The 24,297-nt window shown below is 38.2% G+C and overlaps 1 protein-coding gene across 3 annotated transcripts in view; it reads right to left on the reverse strand.

The window, feature by feature from the left end:
• Positions 1-21,688: 21,688 nt before the first annotated feature.
• The window catches only part of LOC105202909 (alpha-tocopherol transfer protein-like), a 42,775-nt gene continuing 40,166 nt past the window's right edge, over positions 21,689-24,297 (reverse strand). The window contains exons 3-4 of one of the 3 annotated variants that reach the window (XM_039448981.1): positions 22,559-22,922; positions 21,689-22,124 (exon numbers count right to left, since the gene is read on the reverse strand). In XM_039448981.1, the coding sequence (XP_039304915.1) occupies positions 21,921-22,124; positions 22,559-22,922 (568 nt within the window). In that variant the 3' untranslated portion in view covers positions 21,689-21,920. The remainder of the gene's footprint in view (positions 22,125-22,558; positions 22,923-24,297) is intronic. The other 2 variants (XM_026141462.2, XM_026141461.2) reach the window with 2 other exon arrangements.

The following is a 24,297-nucleotide window of genomic DNA, read 5'->3' on the forward strand; positions in this document are numbered from 1 at the left end:
CCATCTGTAAACCAGACGTCCCCGTCCCAGGCCTGAACCAGTGTCCCGGGTTCGTTCCAGTCCACGAGCCCTGTAACCTGCACTTTAAAGCGCAGGCCTTGTCCAGGGCCCGAACTGCTGGCATCCTATTTTGCCTCATTGCAAAGATGGAATCGGTCAGCACGCCGTTGGGGAACCTAGTGTGTTGGGAAACGCAGTCCCTTCCTTCCATTTCAGTTCACAGGCTAGTCGGTGTGCAGCGATCGCCCCCCCCCCACCACCTGGTGAAGTGGTTCAATCCCGAATAGAATGCCCATGACTGCTACCGGCGTGGTGGCTGACGTGCTCAAGCGCTACCACCGCCGCTTTCTTCCGCGCCCTAGGTCACCACACAACTGCTGCGTACGTGAACCTGGGTCGAAGTATTGCAGTGTAGATCCAACAGACCATCCTGGGCTTCAGCCCCCACGTCTGGCTCACGATTTTTCTGCACATCCAGAAGTAAGAGCACAGACTCTTACAGCGGCTTTCAAGATGCTTCCTCCAGGACAGCTTCTTATCTAGGATCACTCCCAGATATTTCTCTGATTTAGCTGGGGCTAGTCTTGTACCTTCAAAGATGGGCCCTTTTATAGTGCTCACTTTATATTTGCGGGTGAAAACAACGAGCCCCGTTTTCAGCGGATTCACTGACAAACCGGTCCCCCTGCACCACCGCTCTACTGTTCCTAGTGCGTTCTGCATGAGCTCCAAAAGAGGTCCAAGAAAGGGTCCTCGCACTAGCAGAGCCACGTCATCAGCGTAGCCCTGCACAAAGAAGCCCCTCTCACTCAGTCTCTCGAGCAGCCCAAAAGGGACTACCAGGCACCATAACAGTGGAGAGAGCACCCCACCCTGGGGGCACCCCCTCTCCACCCATCCACTGACCTTCGTTGTTCCCAACAAAGCTACAACCCGTCGCCCTAGCATGCCTCGGATCCACTCCACGAGTTTCTCCGGCACACCCTTGTGCAACGCTTCTTCACACACCACCTTGTGCGGGGTGTTGTTAAAAGCACTCTCTATATCTAGGAAGATGCCCACCGCATAGCCGCCTCTCTCCATGACCGGTGACCCATGATTGTCCCATCACGGAGACTAATGGAGTCCAGGACGGCGTCTGGGTTCCTGGCTAGAATCCTGCATAGTCTTGCGGTTTCGGGCACGCCCTCTACCGACTCGCAGAACTCTCTCCAGCTTCTTTTCTTGGTCCTCACCACAGAATCTCTGTAGTCTTTCTGGGCCCTTCTACACCTAGTGGTAACAACTACAGACAATTTTTGGAAACGCAACTCCCTATATTATTAGAACATGTTCCACTACAGATACGCAATCAAATGTGGTTTATGAATGATGAAGTTCCAGCACATTTCAGTCGCATTGCTCAAGAGTTCCTAAATAATAAGTACATTAATAGATGGATTGGTAGAGAAAGATCCATCGCTTGGCTTACATGTTCTCCCGATTTAAATCCTTTGAATTTTTATGAGGACATCTTAAGACTGTCATGTATAATACTTTTGTTGCAAAGTGTCAATACTACAAAATTTTAAGGAACAAAACAAGGTGTGCTTTTTTACTGCATAAGACAAGAAAGTTAAAAGAATTTTAAAAATCTGTCAATTCAGTGTTTAAGTTGAAACTTTAAGCTTTAAAATGCTTTTTTTTATTTTTTGTCTGCGATGATTTTTCGCCGAGCTATAGCCGTTTGAAAATAACTTAATTTTTGGTGTCGGGAAAATGTTCCCTATTTTTGGTTAACGAGTGTATCTTTAATTTTATTAATTTATCGCACCCAAATATTCTTAAATTATCACTATATAGTAAACAACTTCAAGTTTTTTTTTAATTTTCTTAACAAATTATCAAATAACTGTTTGCCTACAGTACTGCAATTTTATTTTTGAGAAACCATATTATATTTAATAGATTGCAATCTTAAGTAAGACTTACATATTTGATGTAAACCCGATTGAAAATTATAAATCATATCTTGCAGTATCCGATTATAAGATTCAAAAGAAAAGGCTGACCAAGCCCATAGGGCACGGAAAAGTTTTAGTGCTTTAGGAATATGGTATGTAACAGTAGGTAGACATTTTTCGTATACTCTGGCCCTATATAGTGTTATGCCCGCTTTTCGGCTGAGCTTGAGAAGCTGGCCAAAGGAAGATCGATCATTTGATAAAAGAAACGCGGCCAGCTTTTGTTCTGTTTCGAGACGTGGAGCTGTCAAGCGGTATTTAAATAATTCCGCTACGAATTAATTGTACATAGTCATTTGATTAAAGTCAGTGTTCTTTTTTATAAAAAAGTGTCTAATCATTTCGTGTCGTGCGTTCGTTCTTCCCTTTGCAAGTGTTTTGTGTGCTCGGCTTGTCGAGTACAATATTTTTTCTATGTCGAAAACAAATTTTCGCACTACTCCTTCAGCTTTATTTAAATCATGATCACTAATTTTTGAGGACAATAATTTCTGCATACTATACACGAGAAGCAACCAGTGTTTATAATAACGTCCAGGGAGTAAATTGTGTAAACACGGTAACAACTTTAAGTCATCAAAAGAACAAGGTACTTGAGTTATTTCACATGGCGGCAAAATGTTTAGTACACGGTAATTAAAGTCTCTTTTTTTTATCCAATGTACCAAGGGCATTAAGAATTTTTACTGTCAAACCATGCAATAAAAAACATTTTGATAACGCCTAATAATACCGAATGCATATAGTCCGTTGGAAAAGAAGTTGTAATATTAAAGATAGATACGAGCATAAATAAAGAAAGCCCTTTAAGAGATGTACTTTCTGCTAATGCCATTTCAGTATGTATTTTGTACTGCTATTTTGTTTTTGCACGGCGTTTATCAGCACAATAAATTCGGGCATAACCGTTTCCAACTTTTACATGTTCTTCTCGATGCAAACAAAGAAAACATCTATATTTCACATTAAATTGATTAATATTTTGTAAAGAACATCTGGCAATTGAATTTACGGGTGACAAGAAAATAAGCACTTTAATGTTTATGTGTTCAGCAAAATTTGGCGGTAAACAGTTAATTCCATTTTTATGTCAATCCTTCAATTCGTCTATAAATAGTATTAAATAAATATTCATTACAGGTTTTTTCTTACTACATTACAAACCTGTTAATATAATATTATCTTTTCTATCTCGGTATGAAAGTTTATTTACTGCTATTTGAATTGATACTTTAGACGATTTAACGATACGCTCCTCCACCGCACATCAACGCTCCAGTCCGAACACCCAACCACCATGTGTAAGCCGAGCAGGTGTGTGTGCCCGACCAACCTTTCCGCTTTTTCTTCTTCTTCTTACAACTTGACACCCGTTCCTGTTTCACTTTGTCGGAAACGTTACGGTCATTCTTCAAGTAAAGTGGGATGCATTAAATTGCCCTGTGTACCTCCAATCGGTTAGAAGTTTGGTATCATATCGTTGGCAACGTCATAGTCTTCAGCTTATTTGACGGGAGTGTAAGCTAGCGGAGTGGCTCTCTTTCCCCCCCTCCACCCCCCCTTTAATCTAGCAGCCTGCGTTGTGTAAGTCGCGGTGGCAGGGAGGGTATTTGAATAAAAGAAATCAGATGCTTAATGCACAAGATTCTAAAAAGGCAAGGAGTAGGCGACATAGTTTGTGGGGTAGTGAGAATATGAAAAATGCATATTGAAGATGAAGGAAATTTATCTTTGAGGTATTTAATTAAATTTGTTGCTTTATTTCTGTACAGTGGACAGTAAAATATAACATGGTTAATATCTTTTCTGCCTTCCCCGCAGTGACAGTCTTGGGATTGAGTTAAATTTTTCCTATGTAGACTGAATGCTAAGTTGTAGTGGTCGCATCTGATGCGATTAACGGTGACAATCTCTTCTCGTTTAAAGCGTTTGTGATAGAACCACGGCTTTTTATTATGCCTCAGATAGAGCTGGCCGTACATTTTACGCTTGACCCTGAAGAAATCTTTGAGATGCGCCCGGAGCACAGTGTCTCCGACTTTCACTGCCTCTGCATGCAAGTTCGAATGCGGAATTTTGAAATATATCTTATTTCTTAAGCGCGCAGCGTCTTTAGCCGCCCGATCAACTTCCTCGTTGCCCTGAATGCCCTTGTGTGCAGGAACCCAGACGAGGGTGATCTGTAAGCCTTTTTCTGTGCTTGAAGGGAGACGTTTTTTACTTTAACTAAGAGATGATTAAAGTAGTAGAGACAGTTCTTTAAAACGTGCAGCCAGCTGAGGGAACCGATGAAGATGACTGATTTCTCCCATCCTCTATCAAGGGCAAGTTTAATAGCCTGGAGAGCCACCCATGCCTCTGCCAAAAAGACAGAAGTGCCAGGAGGCAATTTATGCATGATTATCAAATTAATGAAGAACACCCAAACACCGGAGACAACGGAGTTTTCTTCGTTTATTACTAAACCATCAGTGAACATTTGAGTGCACTCCTGGTATTTGTTATTCACTTGTTCTTGAAAGAGCGGAAAAATGGTCGAGAATGACCCCTCGCTCGAAATCTTGGTGAGGCGGTAATAAATATTGGGGATGTGCATGCCAGTTGAGTATTTGGCGTGAATGCCTGGGCAATTTGTAGATTAATGAATGTCACGATAGTTACCCTCAAGCCTCAAAAAGTAACTGAATAGAGGAAATCCAGCTAGGTCTCTGGCGCGCTCAGAATGTTTTTAACATAGCGATCTTTTTGCGTAAGTTCCGAATAAACCTAGTTTTTGGGATTGACATAGATCTTGTATAAATACTTACGGGCTAATAAAGCAAATTTGGGTTTTGTTGTAGGCTCGTGGAATTTAGCGAGCAAGATATTAATTAAGCTAAAGATTCTATATCTATGCGTTATGCGTATTGCCTTGTATTGTAAGCATTGAAATTTGAGAAATTGTGTGCAAATTCCTGTAAACAAAGTTTTGCATTTTTTATTGTCTCAATGCGCTTAGGTATCGGTAACTGCTTAAACTTACGAGTATTGCATAAGAATAGCGGATGCCGCCTTGCTTTATGCACAATGTAGCTTTTTTTGTGCTCGACATTTGACATCAAAGCCTTATTTTTTGGGTGAAACCATTTCTTTTTTGCGGGGGACTCACCCTTGCATTTCTCCGTTTTCTTTACCCTTTCACGCATCGACACGCATAACGCGGTTTTGTATAAGAAATTGTACATCTGTTCAAAGCCTGGACATTCGCCCATTTCGAGAGTAGCTTCTCTTTTCTCTAATGTCGTTTTCGGTAATTTACTTTTTAAGACGTGGACGACTACTTCGGGCGTGATAAAAATTTCTAGCGCGCTTAAGGCCGCAATGTGTTGCTGCGCATCGTCCGCAAGCTTCGATAATCCGCTTGTGCTCTCTTTGTCTAACGCGGGCAAGTTTAAGATCAAGGAAATATGACGATCTACCAAAATGCGTTTTACCTCGTAGGAACGCTCAAGCAAATTCCACGCCTTGGAATAATTAATCTTATCTACCGCAAAGATATTTATTTTATTTGCGACGTCACCGGTCAACGCTGATTTCAGGTAATGTAATTTATCGATGTCCGACAAATCCGCTTGCGAACCGATTATGTTTTGAAACGCGTTTTTAAAGGATAGCCAGTGTATAATATTTCGCTCATAAAATGAGACTACGTTAAATTTAACAAATTTTGACTGTGTCAAAAGATTTGAATAGCATGTAAATAATTGAAAAGTAGGAAAAGAATTTCGTGAAAGATGCACGTGTTGATCATAGCATCGTAAGTTGTTGTCGAGAAGCGAACAAGAAAACCTCGACAATATATACTATTAGCAACAGCAATGTAAAGTTGACTATACCTAGTGTGTGACAAATAAATGTATATTAAATTCTATCTTCAATTGAGTCGATTTATTTGCAAGACAATTCATTAACAGCCTTCGAACCGGCCGTCAAACGTCGGCAGAGATGCTTCAGGCAATTTGATGCGCTTCTTTATTGTCATGCTTACATTATAGTCATTAGACCGCGCCTCGTCGTGCGACACGCTGAAACCCGCGCTCGAAGTGACCACAGCACTTAAAATGTCCTTGATTTTACTTGCGAGAATATAGAAACGTTTTTGAAGATATTTGAATTTTTCTACATACGCGTCGCTCGAATCTAACATCGCAAGCTCCTCATTGTATCCCTCGTACGTATGGTACTCCCAAGGACTTTGATTCTGTCCATGGGGAAATTTTCCAAACTGAGAAGTCGCTATCTTTCTACATACTTACAGTTCATGATTAACGTAACGGCCAATAAGCTTTAGTCGTTTCATTAATCGTGAATTATGTGTATGTAGAAAGTAGTGACTTCTCAATTTGGGAAATTTTCCCATGGACAGAATTAAAGTCCTTGGGTGTACAATTCAGATAAACGCGCGCTCCGCAATATTAACGCGATGCCGCTGATCTTGCCTTTGTCGACGAGATTACTCAAATTAGTGAACTGGGATTTTAAGTACGTTCTTTTATGGACAAGAAGTTTAACTCGGTCTGTCATCGTTATTGTGGGTGATGAGAATAGGCTTGAAACCAAACAACTTATTTTGAATCGGCTACACTCTGCGTGTGATCGTGACCTGTCGTGTTGCTGATCCCTTTCTCGTCAAAGCGTGCCAGGTTGCCGCTACCGGCTTGTCCTCGTGCGAAGTCTCGACCTCACAGAAGGCAATAAATGTTCGGTGGGAAAAAACTTAAATTTTTACTACTGTGTTTTCGTTTATTGTTTATTTTGACAACCATCACTATTATAATGTTTATTACAACATTATCGTGTAATATTATTCACATGGGCCGAGTTCCTCGCTGAGCGAGAGGCAACAACGCCGTATACCAATTTTGTCTTGTGTTATCGGAGTTGTCTCAGGAGCGTATTTTGCTCTGAGCCTATATTACAGATACGGTTATTTTTAAATAAGCGAACTCGCGTGTATTCGTATTATGACTCGCGGAGGCACGGCAGAGAGAGAGAAGACTTGGATGTCGACTTCGATCAAAGCGGAATACGTAAGTATTGGAGAGCCTTCCGGACCCCTTATTTATCAATTTACGAATTGCCGCGTTCTCACCCCGCTTGGTTTCAATTTCCAAAATCTTTGCCCCAATTGGGTAATCCGGATTTTCGGTTTTCAAGCGCGGCCAATAAAAGACGATCGACCGACAAACGATTGCCGACGGTCTCAGAACTAGCGACGCCGATATTGTCTTAAAGGAATTGTTTACAACTGCCTTTACAATTGTAATATCGACGCCGCATTGTCTGAACGATATTTATCTTTGGGTAATAATTGCGTGTAAACAGGAAATACTCAAGGCCGTCCAAATTTTCCTTTTTTCGTTTTATTATAATCCCTTTTTAGTGTTTTATTGTGCCGCGCCGTCCGACTGTCGCTTATTCTTTCTGATGTAGGGTAAGTGCACCTATTATCGTGGCGTTTTCTGAAAATCCCAACTTCAATGCATCTTAAAAAAAAATAAATGAATGAAAAGTTTAAACTTTTTTTTCTTAACGTTTATAAAAAAACTAAAAGAATATATAAATCCATCTATTATTAACAAAATGCAATTTTATTAATATTAAAATTAATAAAAACGGAATGTGCTTGTTACTGTGGTCATGTACAAATTATCGTGTACCCGTTTCCACGAATTTACCAATTACCGTGTCCCAAATACCGTTGATGAAAAAAATGTATTTCGTAATGCTGATTAGTTCTTATGCTGTGCTTACTTCGTGAGCTATTGTCATCGTGGAGATCGCGTTTTAACAGTTATCAAGAATTATGTGTATATCAAGTAAATTTGTAATTTATAATATCAAAAGCTGCGTATCACGCGCGTAGCGTGAAAAAATGATAGAATGATAGTAAACTAAATACTTATGTGTCAAGTTATTTGCACTTTCATTGAAACGAGAATACCGCGGTAATACGAGTATCAACAACATGCGCATTGCACCTAATTTCGTGAGTAAATTTGATTTACTCATTAAATGTATTCATATTTCCGTCTTTATTTGATTTTAATTTATTTTACTTTTGATTAGGTTAAATGTGAAATAATTTTTTTTTATAGGTACTTTTTTTTTAACGAGCTATCTTCTATTTTTCGAAAACCACGGTAGTAGGGCAGGCCACGATAATAGGTGCACTTACCCTGTGTATTGCATCCGCATGTGTATACGCGATACAAATTTCGCGTCGTTAGAGTATTATTTTTTGTTTTTCGATCATAGTATTCCTTTGCTTTGTTTTTCTCTGTTTTGAGATTTTCTCTTGCTATTTGATTAGCGGTTCGTATTTTGTCTTTTAACTCTTGGGCATAATTATTGTAGCTATATGTGATTAATAAGTATTTATTGCCTGAGGCTATTGTTAATAGTCCTATTATGTCTAGAGCCTATTTTTGAAATGGCTTGTCTGACGTGTCTGTAATTATTAACGGCACCTTTTATTTTCTTATCAATTTATTTTTCTGACACTTTTCACATTTTGTTATATGGTTTTCCACATCTTTTGTCATGCCCTTTTGTCTGTGTTCCATCTTGAGGCGGTTTAGGGTGCGTTCTGCCTTTTGATGCCCTCCTGTAGGTGCATCGTGGTACTCGTATAGGAGTTGTTTCTTTTATAACTGTGTATGGTTATTTTGGTTACATTGTTTTTACTTTTTTTGTCAGTATGCATAGTTATACCTGTTATTATATTTGTAATGGGAATTTGCTCTTCTTCGCTCATTTCGCTGTGTCTTTAAAGTTCGTTGTCATTCGCTGATGGCAGCTACTTTTTTCGCGCATTGGTCGTGTTGACTATTTCTTTTTCATTCTCGCGTTTTCGGTTTGCGTTACAATTTTAGTCGCGTCGCGTTTCTTTTGTTCGCTTGCGTTGCTATCTTTTTTTCTCTAATCGCATTTTGTCGCTCTTTTCGTTATCTTCACGTTCTTTTTTTTTTGTTTAATCGTTGCATTTAGTAATTTGTTCACTTTGTTTTTCTACTCGGTAATTTTTTGGTATTTGTTTGAATATTATTTTCATTATTATTTTTTCCTATTGCTTTATGGTATATATTACATTTTTATTTCGCTCGCACGCATTGTCTCTTTTGTCTTCCGCGAGCTATATTTTGTATCTCGTGTTATGTCTTTAAGTAATCTAATTAGTTTATGATTTTAATTTTTTGTTTATATAGGATTATTTGTTTCTTTTTCTTTAACGTATTTCTATCCTGATAGCCAAACCTGACAAAAGCACAAATTAATAATGTATGATTTACATTATGTTAGCAAAAGTCAGGCAGAACCCAGGCACGATTTGCTGTTTCTCTTTCCGAGATCCTTGTGTTCGAGTTCTCGTTTAAGTTGTTGTGTTTTTCGCGGGTTTGGAAGAGGGTCAGTGCCTTGTCTTTGAATTTTGCATACAGAATGGCTTCTAACATCGTGTGTTCTTCGACGAGATGAATATTCTTCATCGCGTATGTGTTTGTAAATTCATTAACGCAATTTTGTTTTGTCCCGTCTATTTCGGGTTCCGTGCGTGTTTTAGCGGTAAAAAGTTAACCGTGGGTTTCCGTTGGTTCCTTAAGTCTTGCGATTATCGATCGTGCATAGTGTCAAACGCATGCTCGTGAAAGTTGAGTCGGCGGTTCGTGTTATTTCGCAGGATGCGAGCTTGTGCTTCGTTTTTGTCAATTCGTATTTGCAGTCTTTTTACTTCACGCATGACATCTTGCAGTGTTAAATTATTGTCCGGGTCGGCGATCGGTACGTTGTGCATTTGTTGAATCTCCAATTTGTCGCGGCGTTAGATGAGCCGGGATTACTCGGTCTTGCGGCCGTTTCGATGGGAAAGCGTGTCAATCGGAAGTTGGCATCGAACGATGTTCGCGTTTCTGTTAGGTTAGTATTATCGTGATCCATTAGGCTGAAGTCGTGTGGTCGAATTTTAAAGTTGCGTTTGGTAATTACTCGAGTCGAGTCATCTGAATCGGTAGACGTTTTGTCCGCGCTGTTGCGTATTTTTCTAAGCGCGTTTGTCTTGATATCACTCGCAATTAGTGAGTTGTATATTTTGGTTTTGCTCGTGGTCAGTAAATTGTTTATCTCATCTGACATGTGCGAGAATGTATGAAGGTATGAAAGACTTACAGTACGGCAGTGACGGTCGCTCGCATGTTGTCATCTTTGGCTGCACTGTGTAATCCGATGCTCGGTGACTTATCTCAGCAGGGCAGTGTGTCAGTGCTGTCCTTGTCGACTCTGCAATTCGTTGACTCGGTGTTTCGGCGGTTCGGTGGCTCGATGGCTTGATGGCTCTGATGGCTCTGTGGCTCGATGGCTCTGATAACTCCGTGGCTCAATGGCTCTACGGCTTAATGGCTCGATGACGGACCTCTTCGGCACTTAGCAGAGATGTTTCGCTCTGGCTTGCCATTTTCCTCGTTGTAGGTTCTCCGTAAGAGTTCCTTGTCAGCCCCTTTGGTGTCGTATCCCACTTCTGATATCGATGTGGTACATCTAAGTGTACGATGTCGGACCTAAGTTCGATTGACGCCGGAAAGGGAGGTAAGAACCGGCGAGAAGGTTTACAGAGGAAAGAATCCATTTAGAATAAATGTATATATTTCGGCAGTATCCGACGTCACTCACAAGCTCGTGTTACAATATTGATATTTTGGGCGAAGCGAGAGTGTACGCTTGTGACTGGACTGCTAGTATTGCTTCTTCGTGTATGTGACTCCTGATGTGGGTGGTTGCTTCTTGAATATTGTTTAATGGATTGATGCGTAACGTATAGATGTGTAATTGCTACTCCGCCGCTCGATTGTCGGGCGACCTCTTTATACAAATGTGATTGCGCTAAGCTGTTACTTGGCGCAATTATTTTCTGTGTGACCGGCATTTTCGTGACACGATTTCGTTAATAGACCGTTGGGTGTTTGGGTTTTAGGGTTTTCTGGTTGTCTCATGTTACGAAAATGCTTTGCAAGTTTTTTTATTTGGGGCATAGTGACCTGCTTATGGTTGCCATGCGCCAAATTATAGCTAAACTATAACAAAGTCATTGAACAAAAAATTTTAACAGGAATGGCTTGCTACGCTTGAGTTGAAAAATTGGCTTGTTTAAAATAAAGTACACGCAAAATGCAAGAACTACAATTCTGTCTTTAAACAAGGTAAATAATATTATTACCAGGTATATAATATTATTACCAAATAAATAATATTAGGTTATTGTCTGATAATAATTTTTAAACAGCAAAAATTTTTTAACAGAATTCAAATCTCACATGAATCCAAACATTCCTATACTAATAAAGAATGTACGTGAAGTGTCCGCCTCAGATTTAAACGAGCTCATAATATGTTGAATTATAAATAAAAATGAGAGACATACTACTTTTTTTATACGTGTCGAATGTCAATTTTAGGGGGTAAAACATCCCTTTGAAGAAAATCGTTTTTCTTTTTAAGTGTATATCGTCGAAACTATAAGAAATAGAGAAAAATGTTCTAAATGAAAGTTAAATGGCTTGAAGAGTACTTTATAATAGCAAAAAAATTTTTTTTAATTTTTTTTATACTTTCTCTCACCACCTACCCATTTTTTTCAAAATTTTTATTTTTTGTTATAACCAAACTAAAGCATATTTTATTACAAATTTAATGGTATATAACAAAGTTATAATGCGACCTTTTCATTTTCCAAAAATAATTAGGAACTATCCCATAACCCATGGTACTCGCATCCATCCATGTACTACGAAAGTGTCCTCCTTCAATTTTAACGTTTAATACATTATAGTATAGATCAAAATAAGCGACACGTACTTTTTTATACGTGCCTAATCTCACTTTCAGGGGAGTAACACCCTTTAAAGAAAATTGGATTTTTTTTTTCAAAACGTACATCGTCGAAACTATAAGATAAAAACAAATGTTCTGATTAAAAGTTAAATGGCTTGAGAAATACTTTATAAAAATGATAAAAAACTGTCCTTAATGTTTTTATACTTTTCCCCATCACTTACCTGTTTTCTTCAAAATTTTTATTTCTCTTTATAAATGTTACGTCCAGAGTCCTCAAATATGTCTTCACATTAGTTTATGTTACGAGAGACTAAAGAGAGGCTTAGAGTAGGATGGAACAAACCACCGTTGAGGAGGTACGCCTCGGGCGGAATCAGCGGCGGGGTAGTTGCCCGGCTGACCCGTCTCGGGGCTTGGGACGCGGGAGTGCATACCTAGGGCCCTCTCCCAAGGAGGTCCGATGCACTCCCGGCGTCCCGGTTCGGGCGACTGGGGCTCGATCTCGGTCGAGTTCTGGCCGCTAACTCCGGAAGGGGGTTCCTGCCCTCGGGCGGGGACCCGTTTGGGCTAGGACGGATCGCGGTGCATGCTTAGTTCGATCCCGTGATCCGTCCCGAGCCCAGATGCCGGAAAAAGTTGGGTTTTAGTGAGTATGTCGGCTAGTCAGGTCGACGAGTCTCACATACCCCGCGTTCCTGTCCCCACAGGACCGAGGACCCATAAAGGCGTTTCCCAACTATAAAAAAAAAAAAAAAAAAAAGGGATGGAACAAACCATTGGTCTCGCGCACACATGTTACAGGGCGTGTGCAACGAGTCAAACGCAGCAAATGAGCTCAATTTGTCAGTGTCACAACGACCCTATGACGCTTACTCGACTCGCACGTTCATCCTTATTTTGTATAAGCAAATCAAATCGCTTTTACACGGAATCGGACCAAGTGCTATCCTTTTTAAGAGCAAGGAATCGGAGATTCGGGAGTCAAATAAAGATGGAAAGTTTTGATTAAAATTTATACATTTATTTAATAATAAAAATTATACTTTGACATAAAGTTAAGTTAACATTTAAATTGATTTAGCATTATAATAAAAGACTTTATAACTTAAGGAACTTAAAGTAGTTTGTAACGCTGGTGGTTTTCGCGCGGTTTGGTGGGGATCAGGATTGCGGATAAGCTCGCCAGATTGACCGGGTTCGGTAGAGTAATCACACTCGGAGTTAGATGGCAAAAATACTAGATCTTTATTTAGAACTTGATAGCTACATGTGAACAGATAGTCTGTTGGCTTGAACGCCTCACGACAAGTGGACTTAGCCTAAGCAAAAACGCGATTGGCTGGTGGTCGCGACAACCAATCGCCTCTGAGCGGTCCGAAACACTAGTTCTAGTAACGGAACATGTACGGCACCGCTCGGGGTAACAAAATGCTAAGTGAGAACCGAAAAAAATACAAAATAATAATCAATAACTATAATCGCGATAATACTGACGGGATGATGGCAATGCCATAAGCATCATAGTACTAACAATAATCTAACTTAAACCGAAGATCGAGAGGAGCGATACTAATCGGAGAATTTTACGGTGGATGCGCGGTTTCAAACGGACACGGTGTCCGGGGTGATCGGGGAGCCGCGGAACGCGGGATCGGAGCGACGGTGGCTTTTCCGCGCCTCGCCCGAGCCGCCTCGTGCAAAATAAAGCAAGGATATCGTCAGAGTGCGGATGCCTTGACGATGCTTTAGGTTACACAAGTGAGTCTACCCTGAGGGAGAGGACTAGGTTGATTAGCCAGGGATGCCTCAACGAGGATGCTCGTCGCGGACGGTGCCGTAATTCGCCAAGGATGCTCGGCTACGGAGCTCGGCGAGGGTACAGGCCGTGATTGGTTGCGGAGACGGTGTTCGGATGCTTGTAAGGATTCTCGGCTGGTCGGGACGACGAGGATTCTTGTCGAGGGTTCTGGATGAGGCGAGTATTCTCGTCCTCTCGGGAGTCGGAATCGCGGTCGAGGATTCTCGATCTGTCAGGTTCGGTGGACCGGGAAGATCTGCTCCAGTGTTCCCACTGTTTATATATTCGAACGCGCGGTTGGACGGATCAATCCGCACGCTTGGTCGGCGGGCTCAAAGTGGGAACGTTACGAAACGCGACGGACGGCGCGCGTGCTGCCGCGTGCTCGCGACGGGAAGTTAGCTTGGTGCGCGCACGTGGGTCTCGCCGGTGCTCGGGTGGACGGAGCGAATTAACGGTGCGCGTGAGGTGGAGGGGTGTTTTGTTACAAGTTTATACGTATTTAATCGTTGTATAATCGTGAGTTTATGAACGTGTATATGCATGTGTGAAGAGAGTGGGGAATTCCGTGAGTGTGGTGGCGAAAGAAAAACAAGCTTAAAAATAATTTCTTAAGATTAAGACGGTTAAGGGATGTTTGATTTAAGTAAGAAAAGGTTAGATAGTAAAATCTAGAATATGGGAAACTTAAACTCTAAACGTATTACATTAGAAGAATTAAATTAACTCTTCTTTCTCTTCAGGAAAATTTGGAGGAAAAGAATCAAAAACTTGAAGAATCTCTTCGATTCTCTCGGGTGGGAGTCGATTTATATGGTTTTCCTCATCCTCGTGAGAAGACGAAGGAAATTCAAACGCGGGAGAGTAAGGATCGTCGGGAGACCTTCGGAACGGGGAATCGGGATTTCGCTAGAAGAAGTCAAAAGGCAAAAGCGTTGGAGGGAAAATAGTAGTAGAAGGGGTCGGTTTTTGAGAACGCGCAAAGCGCTCCTCAGAGGTGTCAAAATAGAGAATTTTGTATGAGAAAATGATCTTGGGGATAGTTCAGGTCTGGAACGTGCGTGCGATATGGGAGAGTAAGAAAAGGAGAGAGAGGAAGGAGAAGTAAATTGTTTAGGAGTACGTTTGGAAGAGATGAAAGAAGGAGAAGAAGTAGATTGTTCAAAAATGCGTTCGGAAGGGGAAAAAGGAGGAGGAGAAGTACACTCTTATAATGTTACGGTAAACGATGATTGCTGAGGCGTTGAGCCGGTTTGCCAACTCCGGAGGCGGCTCGGATTTGCTCGCGATTGGTGTTGAATTAACGGTCTAAAAGCTCGGCGGTTCCAACGATTGCAGGACCATTGATTTGCGACGGCGCGAGGTTTATTTCCGTGTTGAGTCGGGGCTCGTTGATTTTTCACTATTATTAACGGTGTTTCAAGTATCGGGTTTTTAAAGATAAACCTGCCGTCTCTCTTTCTTTCTTTGTCTTGTCTACTTGGAATAGTAGTAGTAGTAAATTGTATTGAGCCCCGCAGGAATATAATTTTACAATTTTCATAACAGGACATATACATAACATAATATAAGAACAAAAACAGAGCAGAACCATATAACGCAAATCAATTACACTTACAAATTTACAAATAAACTATCCATGAAACAAAAGCCGTTAAAAATCTCTTAACACATAACAATCCCGCCTACGCAAATGATTAACCTTCGCTACGCAAAAATACGCAATCTTAAGCCTACTTAACTCTAACGCCTCTCTCTCTCTCTGTGCCGTGCCGGATTTCCGCTTCCGTCGCATACGTGCGCTCTCTGCCCTTTCAGACAGCTCTCCACCCTACCCTCAAAATTCCTCCGAAACTCTCTCCACAAATACCCACACACTCTTCCCCATTCACACCCCCACACAATCACGTCCCCCATCAATCTCCCCTCCCTTTCCCCTTGAAATCTCCACATCAGTTACTCCCTTAAATTCTTCGAGCCTACGCAGCCAATCCTCCCCCTCCTTCTCTTCCCCCAGCACCTCCCTCATCCTGTCCTGCTAACATTCCTCTGCCCCTACCCCCCGCACTCTTCCCATACATACTGTCAGGTTTCCATCTTGCTTCCACACATTGTGCACTTCCTCTCTTCCTCTTCCTTCCAATACCGCCCCGTTCTCATGCCATTCCCGAGTCTAAATTTTGCTAATCTCGACTATCTCTTTTCCGACCAACCTTTTTTCAGGTAACCCGAGACCCTTTAACTTGCTTGTAACACTCGTTAGATCTTGAAGCGCTAATTCTTTCTCATCTTTCCTCCCTTTGTTTTCCCCTGTCTATCCTTCTTATCTCTGCCTGATCCACTCTCTCCTTCTCCATATTCTTTTCAATCCTTCCCATTTCCAATCTCCTGTCCTCATAAAAACTGTATCTTTATTTTTCCCAATTTAACTTAACCCTCCTCTCCCTCATTTCCTCCCAATACTTTCTCGCAATTTCGCTCTTCCACTCCGCCAGCCTTTCTTCAAAACCTAACGCCCTGTTTCCTGCCCTTGTCCTCAACTTGTCCCTTTGCAATTTTTCTCTTACCATATACCCCGGTGTTCCGTACTCTACTGTCAGAACCCATCTCAAGTATTTTTCCTGTAAACGCTCTATTCTTGCTCTTTTCTTCCATATTTCCACACCCTATCCCATTACTGCCCACACCAACACGTCAAACATCTAAATTCTCTTATATAAATTCTCTCTAAACCTCCTTTTCCTAATCCCCCACTTGTCCCAGCACCGCCGCCCCCATTTTGACCCTATCCCTGACCTGCGCCTCTTGCACCCCCATTCCTTTGAAAAATGTAACCCAGGTACCTGAACTCCTTGACTTCCTCCACCTCTTTCCCTTTTCATTTCCATCTCACTTGTTTTCTTTTTTCCCCTCCTTTTCCAAGTCTCAGGATCTCTAATTTCTTTACGTTCAACTCTAAACCTTTCTCTTTCAAATATCTTTCAAACCTAGCCATAACTAATCTAATATCCGCTTCCTCTTCTGCCAACAAAACTACACCCATCCGCGTATGCCAAAGAATATATTTTTTCCGCTTTCAGTCTCACCCCTTCCCACCCTCTCCTTTTAAAGACTTCCTCCAAATCCGCCAATATGAAGTTAAACATTATCGGATTTAGAGGACAGCCCTAGTCTACTTCGAATAGGTAGTTTTAAATAATAAATAATTAATATGGGGCTTATTTTGCGTGAAATCTTGAGTGAAAAAAAGGGTTTTATATCTCGAGGAGAGAAACGCTCTGGTAATTTAGTCAACTTGTTGGTATTTAGAAACGTAGATGTACAAATAGTCGGAGTGATTTTGGAAATACAATGAGGCTCTCGCACAGCAAGTAGCTATTGAGGCTGAGGCGGCAAGGCAATAGATGGTTGCTTGAATTAGTCGATAGAGCCGATGGTTCCAGATCTTCGTAACAAAGTCTTTATACGGCCAGAAATCTTCGATCACTTGCGGTCAACACTCGAGGACTTTTATAAGTTCAAGCGGAATTGAACGTAGACTTGAGCAAAAAGAAATCTAATTTTAAAGTGCTCCGCTCTCTATGTCAGCCTCTTTTATATTTGAAAAAGTGGGTGAATCAAACACTTTTTGATCCTATATGACACACACACACACACACACACACACACACGATGTGCAAAAATCTGACCGGCAACCTTCACGTGGTGCACATTAGGTAATGCTAATGTCGCCGGGAGACGTTATTTTTTGGAAAAATGTACTGTAAAAAATGTGTTTCTTCGAAGTCTTGTAACTCGGTCAAAAAAAATCGTAGAAAAAATTTTAAAAAAAGTATTTTGTTGAAAAAATGTCATACTTTATGGCACTTGCATTGGATTTGTTGATAAAAAATTTTTTATTGAACTACAGGCTGTTAAAAATACGTAATTTTAAGGAAAAAACAGTGTATTTTTTGGGGGCATAGTACTAAGAAATTGAAAAAATTTTTGAAAACCATTAATAACATGTTAAAGCTGAAACTTTGAGCTTTAAAATGGTTTTTTGATTTTTTGTCTAGGATGATTTTTTACGGAGTACGGATATCATTTGTAAAAAATGCAGGTTTAGCTTCAAGATTGCGTAACTCGGTCAAAAAAAATCGTAAAGAAATTTAAAAAAAAGCATTTTGTAGGCAAAATGTAGTTTATGAAACTTTACTTGAATTATTTGAAAAAAATTTGTTAGTTGAGCTGCAAAGTGTCAAAAATACAAAATTTTAAGGAACATAACAGAGTGTGCTTTTTTACTGCATAAGACAAGGAAGTTAAAAGTATTTTGAAAATCTGCTGATAGAGCGTTAAAGTTGGATCTTCAAACTTCAAAATGCTTTTTTATTTTTTATCTATGATGATTTTTCACCGAGTTACAGTCATTTGAAAATAGCTTAATTTTTGGTGTCTGGAAAGTGTTGCCTTTTTTTTTATCTTTTGAGTAGTGTAGTTCTATTTTCAGATTTTGAATTTTTTTGTAAGAAAATCAGATCTTATTAAATATTTAAACGAATAAAATTATTTGAGAAAAAAAAATCTATGAAGAATATCCAGTTAGGAATATAAATTTTACGAGTATGATTAAAAAATTTTAAGATTTGGGAACAGCCATTATTATTGAAAACGATACCTATTGCAATTGTTGAAAGACTTGTACTATTCTTAAAATCTCTGCCTAACATTAAAACTGGAAAAAATGTGTCTTTAGGAAAATTAAAGGCAACTAATCTCATCCGACAAGGACTCGAGAGTCATTTCAATGCACTTCTCATTAGAGATTTTAACAAGTTTCTCTACTCATTCTTCATTGATGAAACAACAGATTTAGTGAGGCATTGGCAGCTTTGTTCAATCATTTATTAACTTATAATTTGGTATATTATTAATAGATAAAAAGTTGTTCGGCTACAATAACATCGTCTCTGCCGGTTAAAATATCATACTTTAAATGATTTTAGTTCAATATTTTGCAGAAATATAAGAAAGAGGCAAAAACAAAGGCTTATCTATCTAAATAAATAGTGGGTGATTACAGAATGATATTGGCAATCTCGGCCTAAATGATGGCAGTTAATCAGAGGTCGATAAATTGCAACGTGATTTAAAGATTTAACGCTTAGCAATTATTCGACAATTTCTTTCATGTTTGTTTAATTCACAAATTTGTATTACTCCCATTAAAGATAGAATTTAATTATTTTCATTTGTTTAATGTCGGTATCGGTAGGAACGATATCCTCTCTCTAAGTTCAAAATTCTTTCTCAACCGACCAGTAGCTTGTTCAGCCTCGTAAGAGACTCGCTCTGAGAGGAAAGGTGATTAGATGTACACTCTTACAATCAATTAACAAGAAAGTATCTTTAATTAGCTAATAATGTGCAGAGTATCTTTATTTCATTATTACAACGTCGTTAGATCACGAAAGAATCGAAGAACTTGACCAGAACGACGGTTTGCGGTAATCTGAATCTCCAGTTTTCAGGAGCATTCCGATTTCTCTTCGGGAATCCCCTCTTTTCTTGGAATCGGATGGTCGTTTCCGCGAATCGGCACAAAGAGGAAAAGGAGTACACGGCGTTTATACGTGACTAGCTGAATTTTCAAACATGAAACGGTAAACAAGGTCGAGAATATTTTCGTACCGCAGTTTGAATGACCCGTCTCGTTACGGCAGTTATTGTAAGATTGGACAAAACGGATAAGTTTATACTATGCGTTAACATCATTAACGATTACTATGATTAAAAATATCATAGTAGTTAACAAAGGAGAATGTAATATGTTTAAATGTTTAAATTAAATCAGTTTCTTTATTATTAGCTGAAATATATGTCGTTTCTTCTTGTTACAAGTAAACATAAATAAATAAGAACCCACATAGAACAAAAACCTCCAATGGACATCTAATAGACGTCTGCCGTGGAGGTTCAGACCTTCCAGTGGACGTTCCATGGACATCCAATGGACGGCAACTAGTCATCTACAGTTCCGCATTGCACACGTCCATTGGACGTCCATTAGACGTTAACAATGGATGTCCATTAGACGTTACATAGATTATTAATAAATAGTTCATAGAGCCTTAGTGAATGACAAATTGTTGACCGACGTCACGTAGATCATTAGTAGAGGCTTTATGGAGTCTTAGCAGACGTTACATGGATTATTAATGGACGTCTGCCTGTGGAGGTTTGTACCTTTTAGTGGATGTCCAATGGACGGTAAAAAAAAATTTTTTTTAACAGATTTTATTATTTTTATAGCTTAATCTGTATTCACTGTTTAACATATAACATTTTAATTTACTAATTACAATTACGCATTATTTTATAAATTTTTGAAATGCATCGGCGCCGGCGGAATTCGAAACTAAGATCTTTGGAACGATAACCTAGTATCTTAACACTGAGCTAAACGTACACTTGTGAGATTATTAATAAAAAGTTATATTTGAAGTAAAGGTGATTAGAACAAGAAGAAACTGGCGTCTTGAGTATTGCGCAAACACTCTTACTAAGTCTTTGTTTATTTAGCCTTAAATATTTTTAATATAAATTATATAAATAATTAAAACCTGTCTCTACTCATGGCCAAATCAGTCAAAAAACAACAATTAGAAATAGTATCGGAGCATGAAAAAACAGTAATAACGTAAAGAGCCCGTTGCCAAAGTTAATTTTGCAATTAATTGTTATAAACCAATTGTCAAAAATGACTGTAGAGAAAAACTGATTACGCCGATCGATTCACCGGGAAAAATTACTAAAAAAACATATAAGACGCTTTTTTAGTTATCATAGTTGTTATAATTGTTATAAATAAATTAATTGCATAATTGTTTTGATAAAGAAATAATGACCAAATTCCGTAAAGAGAGCGCATGATGTTCGTAATGTAACATTTTATCCTTGTTTAATTTTCGGTGATCAACAAAAATTACGTCATGCGCATTATACGCTTTACGGAATCTATCTGACTTCTACCATGAAGATAGACCTCCCATGGAACTATGGAAGAGTGATGGACATCCACTGGAGGTCAATTTCTATGTGGGTCTATTCTCAATTTAAAATTAGACATTTAAAATCGTCTTAAGCACAATCTTAAAAAGCTAATACGGCCATTTGACAATAAATAAAAGATCGTATATGTACTTTAAGACGATCTAATGGCTCCTGCACACTGGACGCGGAAACGCTTGCCGCGCAGCATAACGAGACATAAATGTAAAACCAAACTACATGTAAATATCTCAACATATAATTTTCTATTATTCTACGTACATTAACTTATAACAAATGTTCAATGGACGTTTATAATGTATTGATAGAATATATTTGTCATAGAGTTGAGATAAAGTTCTAATAGAGATCTATCTGACTTCCATGAGGGAAGTAAAATTCTATGGAGCTATGGAGGTTCCATGGATTTTTAATGGACGTCCATCTGACTTTTATGATGGAAGTAAGATCCCATGAAGCTATGGAGGTTTCATGGACTTCTAATGGAGGTCTGTCTGATTTCCATGATGGAAGTAAAATCTCATAAAGCTATGAAGGTGTCATGGACTTCTAATGCTCGTCCATCTGACTTCCATAATGAAAATAATATTTCATGGAGCTATGGAGATTAGATAGATGTTTAATGGACGTCCATCTGACTTCCATAATAGAAGTAAAATCCCATGGAGCTATGGAAATTACATGGATGTCTAATGGAGATCTATCTGACTTCCATGATGGAAGTACAATCCTATGGAGCTATGGAAATTTCATGGACTTCTAATGTTCGTCCATCTGACTTTCATCATGGAGATAGACTTCCCATGGAGCTATGAATGTTTTATGGACTTCTAATGAACGTCCATCTAACTTTCACCATGGAGATAGACGTCCCATGGAACTATGGAAGGGCGATGGACATCCACTGGAGATCAATTTATATGTGGGAAGAAATATGTCCCTGAACAATATAAGAAATGGGAAACAAAAATCATAACAATCAGAACATATAATGACTTACAGTTACATAATTACTAATAATTACAACTTAAGATATATGTCAATAAATCTGATGTTTAGTAATTATATTAAAACTTAACGCCAATGTTAGACCCACATGTTCATTTATTACACACTATAAATTGTACTTTGACATACATAAACGAATTTTGTGATACATATATCGAGTTTTTTGAAAGTATCATTTGCACCGAACGGCTCGCTTATTTGCGCTTGTTGATTCTCAAAGTTTCGTTAACGCGTCTTGTTGCTTCGTCCAACAAAAACCATTCACGACAATCTTCAAGTTGCTTTATTTGAATTTCGGCTAATTCTTGTACAGAACCTGCTTTTCCACCCACCTCGTTTGGTAACGCGTCCACCGGGATGTATTTGGAAATGCTTTCTATTGATAAATGAAAATGTATCTAGAAGAGAATAAATTTGAATAAATTCAGAAAAATTAATCTCAGTACTAAATGAAGCACTGTAATATTAAAAATCAATGTAATTCTTTAAAATTAAAATTTTAATGTTACAAATAACTAGACAAAAATACGTGTTTATCGGTACAGATTAAGAATTATATTCTTTATAAATCCAGATTTTCTTAAATCTCTTAGGGTAAGTTAAATAAAAACGAGAAAAACTGTATAACATAACATATACAGTCTGTTTTGTTTTCATTTGACTCACCCTAATAGTAAGTATAAAAGTGACAATCAAAAGTAATTATGATGTAGAATTATATGTATAATTACTACGTTACATTATAACCGTTAAATGCATTTCTTATAAACGTAGACATATTACTACTAAAGTTATTACAATTAAATCAAATTAATCAATTTATTATACTTACCATGTCCATCAGCTCTTGCTTTATGAAAGGTTTAGCAATTCTCATGAACAATCTCATGGCAAATGGAGTATTAATGATATGCATTGCCTTTAGACGCACCGGTGCTGCTTCTTGGATATAATAGAAACATTTTTTTACTTCCAATGGATTCATTCGTATGACATGACCGAAAGACAGCTTACTAGCGTCGCAGATAAGGACGTAACCGTTATTTGTACCATCCATTAAAAAACTCATGTCGAGTAACATTAGGCCATATTTAACATCGTTTTTGAAAATATAATGAGAAGGATCGGCATCCAGAAATGTTCTATATATCATTTTGTAGCCATTCTTTGTTACTCCATTCAAGCGGAAAATGGATCTTTTTAAACAAAAATCAATTTTTCTCAATTTATTAATATGTTAGTTTATATTAAAATTATTATCAAAAAAGTATTCTATACTATTTTTAAAAATTTATAATTAAATATACATCCACACATATTATAGGATTTATTTTATTTTCTGTACAGACCTCAAAATATGTAAAAAAAAGAAGGGAGTGGTAAAATAGGTGTAAAGTAGTAAGATACTATGATGTCTCGTATATAATTCGCGTTGAATTCTACAAACAATTGTGAAAAATACTTTGTTATAGTCTATTCAGACAGCTAGTATAAGATGGTCACTGGTCAACTGGTATTGATAAGAATTGTGTCGGGTTAATATTAACTGCTTGTGAATTATTTTAAGAAAATAAAATAAATATTGCACCACCCCCTTTCTTCCTCTATTATAAATTAGTCATTTTAAATATATATGAATAAGTTATATTATTACTAATAACGTTAATAAAGTCAAGCTTGTGTAAATAAATAACAATAAAGATAAATAATTAGGCCTTTGACGAGCGGATTTATTTTGAAAAATAATACACTTTGAGAAACTTCTACACTATCATAAATTATAAAACAAGACTAAATTAATTACGAGTACATTTGTCAAACATGTTTCTTGCTACACAGAGCCTTTATCAATGAACTAGTACATTTCAATAAATTATTCAATAACTATAACGACGCAAAATTCGTATCGCGTATTTTTTATTAATATTGTCAATGTAAGGTCTAAAAAATTTGTTACTATTTTTTTTTCAAAATCAACTGTGAATTTAAGACGGTTCTGATAAGTATTGAAAATATTTAAGATATGTGTAATCTTGTTGCACATCGCGTATTTGGCACTCATGGCGCTTGTATTTTTCTTACAGAAGATCAACCACAACAAATCTTTCTTCAAAATGCATTGAAGACAAAGGTTTCCTCTATCGGCTCACAAAAAATTGAGAGCAATTCTTCTAGTTGTAAATAAGATCAACCACGCTCTTATTTAACAGACTGTATGTAACAATAATTGTTCATTATATTGATTCTTACACGCGAACATCTGGTGTTGACTGTAACGGCATTGATTTGTACCTTGATTAAAATTATTTGTCAGATGAGTCGATGTGACATAGATTTACAATGTCTCAAAGAACTTGGATGTGGCTTTTATGACTCTGTAATTCGCATCTATCCAGTATTTCAATAAACAAACCCCCTTGTTTCTGAAGAAATAATAAATAAAATTGAATTATATTTATTTTTTACTATTTATGTATTTATTATTTATTTAATTGTTTATTTATTTAATTATTTATTCATATTTGATTGCGTATTTATCTCAAAATTAAGATTAATTGAAGGCTCATGTAG

This window comes from Solenopsis invicta, chromosome 5, assembly GCF_016802725.1.
Source record: "Solenopsis invicta isolate M01_SB chromosome 5, UNIL_Sinv_3.0, whole genome shotgun sequence".
Taxonomy (NCBI): domain Eukaryota; kingdom Metazoa; phylum Arthropoda; class Insecta; order Hymenoptera; family Formicidae; genus Solenopsis; species Solenopsis invicta.